At 39.5% G+C, this 10,397-nt stretch overlaps 1 protein-coding gene across 1 annotated transcript; it reads left to right on the top strand.

The window, feature by feature from the left end:
- Positions 1–478: 478 nt before the first annotated feature.
- car15 (carbonic anhydrase 15) lies at positions 479–4,731 on the top strand. The gene is made up of 8 exons (XM_049603918.1): positions 479–1,214; positions 1,342–1,371; positions 3,263–3,439; positions 3,509–3,654; positions 3,757–3,849; positions 3,929–3,995; positions 4,089–4,249; positions 4,343–4,731. Exons 1-8 carry the CDS (start codon positions 1,163–1,165, stop codon positions 4,565–4,567), a joined length of 951 nt encoding a protein of 316 aa, XP_049459875.1. The 5' UTR covers positions 479–1,162; the 3' UTR covers positions 4,568–4,731.
- Positions 4,732–10,397: the final 5,666 nt, after the last annotated feature.

Consider the following 10,397-nt stretch of genomic DNA (forward strand, 5'->3'; position numbering starts at 1 on the left):
GAAATGAAGCTCTTAACGCCGTTCAGCCAAGACGACGGTGATTAAATTGTAACATAACTTTTTCATTTTTATGAGAACAGAAAATTCCCTGACAAAGGACCTAACAGAGACAAATAAATAACTAACTAAATAAATGATGTATTAATTAATAAATAAAAATAAAAAAGAGATGCAGTAAAATATCAAACTAAATAATTAGCTAAATATAAAAAAAATATTTAAAAAAAAAAAATATATATATATATATATATCTACATAAATAAAAATAGAGAAAAACATAAATTATAGTTGTAAATAAATATATATAAAATAATTTAAAAATATGTAATGCATTTCTAAATACATAAAGAAAAAAGTCAAATATAATTGTAAATAATTAACTAAATATAAATTAAAATAATTAAAAAAATGTAAATATATATTAAAATAAAGAAATGAAAAGAAAAGAAGAAATAAGTAAATAAATTATAATTTATAATAGTAAATAAATAACTTAATATTTATAGAAAAAAAACTAAACCTATCACACATATCTGAGGTTTTATAAAATTATAATCGATCTATATATAATACGCCCTTAACTCAAAGGGCTTTACTAACAGCTGCAGTACATTAATATTTGAAATAAAGAGGATGCACTTTCAGTACTTAAATATTACTGTGGTGGATAATGATTAACTCAAAGGGGAAACATTAAAAGCGTATAAAATGTTATTTCACACAGTGATGGGAGGGATTATGTTTTTCTTTAAAAATTTGAATGTCTCCACATTATTATTTTTTAACTATTAAGAGAGTTACAGGTGTAAATTTCTACACCCTCCTTATATGCAGCCATATATATTCCATCCCCTTCTAATTCAGTGCGCTACACATCCTCTGACGTTCCCATGAGATGAATGGCTCTTGTTGATGGTCACTGGGCATCTATGCTGGCAGCAGCAGGAGGGGGAGCAGGGGGTGAAGCTGTCCTGCATCAATGAGCCTGTTGATCAGAAAAGACCACTAGACTGGTAATGACACGCTTCACTGATCAGACCAGGAGAAAATAAAACTCAGCTTTCACCTCCAGCTCCTATTTAAGCACGACGTCTGTCACTGATCCGCAGTCTACCTCACATACCGACACCTGTCCTGAGTCACCGGGCTGTGGGATCCTACGATGATTTGGACTGCTGCTCTCCTCATGATTGTTATTTCTTACGTTAATTCAGGTAAGGGTCCAGCTCCAGTCTCAGATGGCAAAGACTGTATTTATTACATTTAATTTATAAATTCAAGCTGATTAAACAAAAGAAGAAAAATTATGCTTGCCAACATTTTGATATTTCTATATTCCAGACGACTACTGTTACGATGAGCCCCACTGTGGTGAGTAACTAATCTTATTTTATAACATACAGACATTTAAAGATTATGATCTCCTATTGAACTGTGAGTGGTCTTCATAATATATTATCAGTGTGACTTCTTGGTACATAATTAACTGGCCTATGGGCGACATTATACAGCTGAAACAGATTATGATTTTATACAATTAAAGTTCTGTTTCTAGCAGTTTTAAACTGTAGCTGTTAAAATGAGGCAGTGTCTTCTTGCAGCCTCTTCAGTACAATGTCTTTCTCCTCTAACCCTCTCAGATTGTGTCATCTGAGCAATTGTTTGCAAGCCTCAAGAGGCGAAACTGTCGAGTGCTTCACAAGAAAAAAGCAAAGATTAGAGAAAAGTCAGAAAAAGTAAAGAAGACAAAACCCACTACAAGGTCCATTTAGGAGCTGCTCTGGAGATTTTGACTGCATCATGCAATCTTCCTCAACAGTTGGTTTGCACACTCTTCAGCTTGGAAACTGTAGCTGTTCACTTTTTGAAGGTCTGGTCTCAGAATCAACCACATTTTTGCTCAGTCTTGTCTCTGTTTCAGTCAAAGAGGACTTTAGATATTATTTTGTTTGTATTTGTTTGCTCATAGAAAACAAAGGAACACTCCCACACATAAAATTAATCTATCAAATGCCTTTTGATTATCTTATCAAGACCTGTCTCATGGTACCCTTACAGTTACACACAGTACATATATGGTAATCAAAGAGGTGACAGAAGAGGAAGCTTCATTGTTTTCTGTGGGTGTTTTTATGGAAATGTGGAGCTTTCAGAACAATCTGAGGAGTGCCCACTGTTTGCACATTCCACATTTTATCAGAAGTGTGTCATACAGTATGGGACTCACACTTGTCTGGTCTTGACTTGGTCTCAACCCCATAAAGTGTTGGGCTGTGTCCGAACTTCCATACTGATACATATTGCTATTTAATAGGCTAAAACAGTATGTGAGATTTTTTATTATGTCCAAAACCTTAAGATAAAACCAATATATTATGGTGTTGGTGACGTGAATTGCACCATTTTGGGTGAAATGTTAGCGCATGCAAGCAATGGACACTACAGCAGCATAAATATCCCACAATGCAATGCAGTGAAGAACAACATTAATAACAGACCAACAGCTCTGTAACATCAATGATGCTTCCATTTAAGTGCCTGTTGTAAGATTTGTAAGATTGTAAGAGCTGTAAGATTTTGCTAGGCGTAATATAGTTTTAAAGATATTTTTAAATTAGTGGCAGAGCTGGAGTTGGCACTGGTTACTGTGTCTACTGGTCTCAAACCAGCAAGGAGACTCTCAGGAAGTGGTGTGGTAATCACAGCTTAGTGCGTCCGACAAGATACATACTACTGTTTATGTACACAAAAGTATGTTGGCCAATAGTAAACACATTGGGTATGTAGAACAGTGTATGTGATTTCAGTCTTGGTCTTGATCTATTCTGGTCTTGGTCTGGGTTTAGGTGACTGCAACACTGCATGTCATGACTGAAAGCTCTGGAACAGCTACTAAATGGACATTGCTGTGAGATTGTTTTGTCAGTTTCCAAGATCAAGAATTAACTTTCAGTCTTAAACTTTTAAGCCAACATGGATGAGGAGTCCTAAAAGTCATAAACTCAGTCGATAACGACTGAGAAAACTCCATCTGAGGAAGATCATGTGATTTGATCAAAAGCTCCAGAACAGCTAGAAAATACAACTTCTGGTGGAGTTTAAGCAACATGTTGTACTGTTTCTGAGGTCAAGAATGAACGTTAGGATTCAATATTTTCTGTCTTTCCTGTCACAATAATCATCTTGAGATTAATGAACACATCTCCCGTTCTGTCTTTCGTTGGTGTATTTGATTCTCATGTGGTTTCCCCGCCACCTTTAGATCCTTATGCATGGGGAGACATGTTCCCCTCCTGTCACCCTTTACTCGAAGAACATCACTCTCCCATCAATCTGGACTATCAGATGACCAGAAACGAGTCTCTGGGACCTTTACACCTGGAGGGCTTCGATGTGACCCAAACGGGCCACTGGACGCTTAAAAACGACGGACACACTGGTAAATACACTACAGATACTGTCATGTTTGTTATTGTGTTGGTGATGACACGTTTGTGGTTGCTCTCAGTCATTCTGCAGGTTGGCAGTGGCATGTCAGTAAGTGGTGGAGGTCTCCCAGATGTGTACCACACCATCCAGCTGCACTTCCACTGGGGAGGCCTGGCCACGAACGGCTCGGAGCACACGGTGGACAGACGCAGATACCCGATGGAGGTACAGTATGGTCAGTAGACAGCTCTACACTGTCACCAACCAACTGTTGCAGCAGGCTGGTTCAGTGCAGCCTCCCCTTATTGTCTTTTTATTTGATTCCAGATGCACATCGTCAACATGAAGTCCATCCATCCAAATCTGACAGCGGCCTTGGAAGATCCAACAGGACTCGCCGTTCTTGGATTCTTCATTGATGTCAGTTAAAATACATTTGTTCTGTATATTCAAGCATTTGTAGCGTACAAATACATCTTGATTTTATGCTTTCTTGCAGGTTGTTTACGCAGACAATGTGCACTTTGGACTCATATCACAAAAGCTGTCCTCCGTGGCTTACAAAGGTTGGAGGACACTCGTAGAGAAAATTCACTCCTGTCTGCTGATTGTGTTGTTTGTAACTCTGTTCTTATCACGGCTGTGCATCCTCCCTCAAGGCCAAACCACTAAAGTCAAGCCATTCCCACTGATGAACCTTCTGCCAAAGCACAACATGAGTCAGTATTACCGTTATTATGGCAGCCTCACCACCCCTCCATGTTCTCAAGTAGTTGTATGGACTCTGTATGAAGTCCCCATCTACATCTCATGGTCTCAAGTAGGTCTTCTCAGTCTTTCTCTTTCAAAAACAACATATAAAAAGGTTTCCTGTGTGCTGCAAATAATGAGGGTTTTTATCTTTTCCCCTCAGCTGGCTCAGTTTACCTCCCAGATCTTCTCCACTGAGGAGGATGCCGAGCTGGTGACACCTCTGCAGAGCAACTTCAGACACATACACCCTACCTTTAGTCGCATCGTCTCCGCATCCAAAGATGCCAAACTCCTCACAGGGATGGCCAGTCATCCCCTCAGGTCAGCTGTGTCACTGCATCTGCTTCAAATCGTTTTGCTGGGAAGCTTCATCTCTGGACTTTAGCGCCACGTTAAGTCCAAACCATGAAACACTGCAATGACGAACAAAGATGGAGTCACTCAGTTTACCCCAAAATGACATTTAGATGTTTAGATGATGTCCAGCAAAAAAAAAAAAAACTGTGAAGAAAAGTACTGTAAAATGTTTGTTACTAAATGTTTCATGATTGTGCCCCACTGTCTTTGCAGGATTAACTCCATTAGTGCATTCAAAAATGTAATAAAATACATCTTGTTACTAATAGGATAAAATAATGTGACTTGAGCATTGATTTGTGTTTTATGTGTGCATTTATGGCTGTAGGCCTGCACTCATGGCTTGTCCTTGAAAAGGTAGCCTACAATCCTAACATAGATGGTCTTTTTATTTGTTTTTGGTCAGACATTGTAACTCCAAAAATATAGAGTGCCCCAGGAATTAGTCCTTAACCTGGAAATGAGTTCTCAGTTCCAATCTTCCCAAAGTCAATATTTTTTTGAATGGATTTTTAGTTAGATGCCTGAAATAAGGTCTGTGGTTAACACAAGCTTAAGAGACTGTCACGTTCTCCTAAATTTTGAAGCTTTTATGTGTCTTAAAAAAGGTGGTTACTACCAAGAGACTAAATGAGATGACAGAACGTCATCAAGCCAAACATGGTTTTACAGCTGTGCTATTGGGGTGCTGTTAAGTTGACTGTGCTGAAGCCTAATTTTAGCTCTTTACTCCTTGTGACTGTAATTAGGCTTTAAAAATCATAAAAGTGGCGTCAATTGAGGTGCCTATTAACTCACCTGGTAGAGCAGGCATTCCACGTACAAAGGCTGATACAGATCCCTGCCACAGCATCTGCTGGTTCGATTCGACCCAAGGCCCTTTGCTGCATGTTATACCACTCTTTCATCCTATATGTGTCCTGTCAAAAAAAAAGGCAAAAAGCCCCCCCCAAAATCTTTTAAAAAGTGGCTTTCATTTGTGAAGATAATGCAAGTATAACCTTTGTTTGCCGTAGAGCTTATTTTCTACAACAATCCAAACTCATATGGAAAAATCCCATTGGCTTTTTGATGAGGGAACCAGAGGGATGCTAACTAAGTATAAGTCTACTGAAATATGCCATCACTGGAGCACTCGATTACAATAGCTATGTTTCCATCCAAAAGTGATTCAAATCACTGGGAAATCCTAGTAACGCCCCTGTGAACACCTGACCTGCACGGGGCATATGGCTAGATTTGCCTCTTGGCAAATATGCGTAAGGACAGCAAATGCTGAAAGGTTGAAAACAGGCAGTTTATTTATTATATATACCGATAAATAATGTTCATATTTGTTTATTAACTGGCCCCCAGTCTCCTGTGAGTGGCAAAACAAGTTAAGTATCCCTGGTCTACAGCCATGTTAGCGGCTCTGTGAGGCTGTACTTCAGCTAAATGCTAACATTAGCATGCTAACTTGCTGTTTTTGTACATGCTAACATTGAAGATGCTAGCATGTTGACATTTAGCGGGTATAATGTTTTCCACCTTCACCATCTTTAGTTTAGCATGTTAGCATGCTAACGTTAGCTAACATGTCAGCTAGCATACAACTTACCTTTATATTCACCAAGACAAACAACAGCTGCAATTGTAACTTCAGGCAAATATATAACTTAAGTGACTGGGAGAAAAAGCGCTGCCCATGCATAGCCATCCATAGAAGCAGTTCTAACAGCAAAAGATAATTGTGGTGCATACAAAAGTAGTGACCGGAACTAGGGATTCCATACTATTATCCTAAACACAGTGCAGCTTAGCTATATTAGCATGCTAAGGATAACTAAACTGCTATGGCTAACTAAGTTGCTTAGCTAACGTTAACACAAAGTGCAGCTGAGGCTGATGGAAAATGACATTACTTTTGCATGTATTTGGTCATAAATCATAATATTGGATAAAATTAAAAGCTTGACCTGATGATGGCACTAAAAAAACTCTGAATATTTAAATAAAAAACAAAACTGTTATAGTGGTGTTAGCATTGCTAAAAAGAAAGAGGAAGGCAAGTAAGTGTTGATCATGAAGGTAGGTTTAAGTAGATTTGGCTGTTGTTCACATTACGTATTTTAATAACACACATCTCAGATTTTCAGTTAAAAATAAATGCAGTACATAGTAGCATTAACTTACCTTCTCGTGTCTGCCAGCACATGGTATTACTGTCTTCAAGTAACATCAAGTTATAGTGATAATAATAATAATATGCCTTTTCCCAGACTTTTTGAAATATCATAACAGGAAAACCACAGCTGTAATTAATAATTTTAATGAGGGCTGAAATCTGTTCAGCTTTATTTTACATTCAGACTCACTGATACATTTAAATGGAGCAGAGCCATCGTTAATATCATTAGGGGAGAGTGGGGTGAGATGTGCCAGTTTTTACTTGAGGTGACTTTAAAGAGAGGGCATGGCAGTAATGCGTCCAACTAAAATATGTACCTTATATTTCAGGATGTGGGGCATCCCTGAGAACAACCAATTTGGATCTTAAATAAACTGTTTAAAAAATATGGCTTTCCAAAAAAAAAGTGGTCTTGTGGCACAATTTGAAAAATTAAGTTAAACCTGAACAAAATCAACTGCAATTCTCAGAACCAGGCTACAACAGAACATGCCACTTGTCAATGCTGCAATATTCTTCAACAAGGCCTATTTAAAATGTTAAGAACAAAATGAAATTAAAAATGAAGGCTCCAGGTCATTAATGTCAACTCCTGGCCAGTAGAGTATGTGTGTGTGTGTGTGTGTGTGTGTGTGTGTGTGTGTGTGAGAGAGAGAGAGAGAGAGAGAGAGAGAGAGAGAGAGAGAGAAAGTGTGTGTGTGTGTGTGTGTGTGTGTGTGTGTGTGTGTGTGTGTGTGTGTGATGGCTAACATCATGCTAACAGTATGGCCTCATATTGTAGCTTACTAAAGCACTAACTCATGTATGAAATGTTTTCAAACTTATCTTGTTCAGACATACCAATCAATAAACCATGATCATTAAAAAAATCACTTTGAAAGGCAAAAAACAGTTTTTTGGACTTAAATCTGCTTACCTCTTGTGCCATGTGCCTATTTTCTCCACAGGTTGAGTAAAATAGATGCCTCTTCAAAAATATGAGGTCACATGACCAATTTCTTCTATAGTTTTCTAGAAACAAGGGGTGGCACAACTCTCCCACTGGCACAAACCACCCCACTCTCCCCTACTGTGCTTTTCCTACTATGACATGTGAGGATGTCTGCTTTGAAAAAGGCCTATTGGAGAACACAGAGCTCATCAAGTAAAGTGGAGGTAATTGTCTGATAATGAGCTGGCTTTCCTGTGTCCAACATGCAAAGCATTCAGTGTGTGTGTGTGTGTGTGTGTGTGTGCAATATTTGCATATTTGCCAGGATTCACCAGCATCAGGGTAACCCAGCAGCATGTAGAGAAGAAATTCAGGCTACACCGAACAACTGCAAAAACACCTGCAAGAAATAGTATCAAATATATGTGGATGCTTAAATGTCAGATCACAGTTTTACTTTTCCTTATTTCCTGTATTCAAACAATAAACATGTATGTGTTACATGTGCTGTTGTTTTTGAATAATGAGAGACATTTCCTGTCTCTCCTTGCATTGTTTCCTGTTTGGTGAGGCATTGGCTATTATGCAAATAGGCCTTAGCGAGTTGTAAATTTGTGGCTGAGGTGAGTCAGCATCGACATGACATGTTAAAATAACACAACCCACCAGGCACACACACCATCTGTGCCTCCAGTAAACATGAGTACAAGCGGTTAACCAGAATTTGCCAGTTAAACATCAACAGCGCAATGATAAAAACATGACATCATGAGTTGGAAACAAATCAAGAGGACACAGTTGGAGTGATAAAGCTCGACCAATCAGATCACTTGATGTGGAGGTGTGTGTTCCTCTGTTCATTGCCTGCTCTTGTCCCATCCTCTCTGCTTGTGGTTACACCAACCTCCTCCCGTCATGGCCTCGAGGCGGCACACTCACACACAGGCCACACTGTAAGCCTTTCTCTCTCACTGGACCATGTGAGGCCGAGGTTTAGCGAAGGTGACGTCAGGCTGCAGATTTTCACTGAAACCAAACACAGCAGCAGCTGAATTCACTGAAACAACAACAACATAGCATCAACCAGAGGAGGAAATGATGGGTGAAAGCAGCAGAGCTGTGACCTTTTATACTCTTTAGGCTCAAGTCAAACGTACAGTATGTCAAAAAATTTAGCAGAGGCTCTCTAAAGGCCTGACTTGACACTGCAAAGCAAAACGTTCAAATGTCAAGTTTTGAGCTGGTAAAATCCTGGAGCATAAAATATAAAAAAGTGGTGGATGTCTGGGGATCAGACTGACCTTTCACTTGCAAACCTGCTTCTCTGATGTGTCTAATCTTCACACAGACATCAAAAGTATATATTTTCCTATTTATCAGCCTTAATTGTTTTGGTGTGAGTTACACAGTGTTGGAGATACTGGCTGTTGAGATGTCTGCTTTCTCTGCAATATAATGGAACTAGGTGGCACTCAGCTTTTGGTGCTCAAAGTGCCAAAAAATACATTTGAAAAACTTCTTTGAAAATATCATTATGAGCAATTTCATGTAGGAACTTCTTACTTTCTGCCGAACTACACCCACCAACTATATCACTGCCATAGACCATTTAAAGTAACAGACATAGCTACCGCACTGTGGTTTGTGGACTGCCATTTTGAAGCCTCGAATTCTGCATTTCGGCTGTCACCATTCTGTGTTTTTGAACCAAAAGTGACCATGTTTGGACTCACAATGCTTCGCAGACAGCCTGTCAATCAAGTATTCATGCCCTTAAAGGCTCTCTAAGTCTTCGTAAGCTTGAAAAGTTTTTGTCACATACAGCAAACATCTCCTCATGATCCGCTAGCTACATGTCCTCTGAATATGCTGTGGAAAAAGTCCGGCCTCTGTAGGCAGCCCAGGCTCCGCAAATGGCAACAAAAACATCTGGGTCCAGGCTGCACCGACCAGCCAGTACAAGACCAGCGAAAGCAAGCACACACACATATGAACGTGGTGCCCATGCCTCACAGTCTCACGCAAGCGCGCACACGTGAACGCGGTACCCAGAGAGGCAGTTAGAGCTACAGGCTACAATGAGGCTAAAAGGCGAGTTAGCTCCGTTGTGTTTGATAACACTGTTGAACGTAAACACAAGTGAAGTGTTTTTGTTGCCATTTGCGGAGCCTGGGCTGAACTTTTTCACAGCATATTCAGAGGACATGTAGCTAGCGGATCGTGAGGAGATGTTTGCTGTAGCCTATGTGACAAAAACTTTTCAAGCTTAGAAAGACTTAGAGAGCCTTTAAATATGTGTAACTTTAAGCCTTAATAAAATGTAAACTGGCGAGTTATATACTAAAAAAAAACAAAAAACCTGCACAGTTGTGAGGAATGACATTAGCTATAGAGACCAAAACTGTTTTTTGTACCAGGCTGTAAACATGTTTATTTCTGCTGTAAAGTTGGGCGTTTTAACATAGGAGTCTTTAGGGATTGACTGCTGGAGTCAGTTTTCGGCACTTGTGCGTTGGCTTCAATTAGAGATTGCCACTTGATCACCACGCAGAGGGAAGAGTGCATCTACTGCTAGCTCACCTGGCACCACTGAGCTAGCTAATGTTACAGCCCAGCTAAGGAGGATGCCATTAATGGTCACGAGTAGAAGTGTCCCATCCATGAGTAGATGCATGCTTCCTTCTGTGCAGTGATACAGTTGGGGTGTGTAGGTCAGTAGAAAGAAAATAGTTCCTACATAAAACTGCTCACAACAAG

Source organism: Epinephelus fuscoguttatus, linkage group LG18 (assembly GCF_011397635.1).
Source record: "Epinephelus fuscoguttatus linkage group LG18, E.fuscoguttatus.final_Chr_v1".
NCBI lineage: Eukaryota > Metazoa > Chordata > Actinopteri > Perciformes > Serranidae > Epinephelus > Epinephelus fuscoguttatus.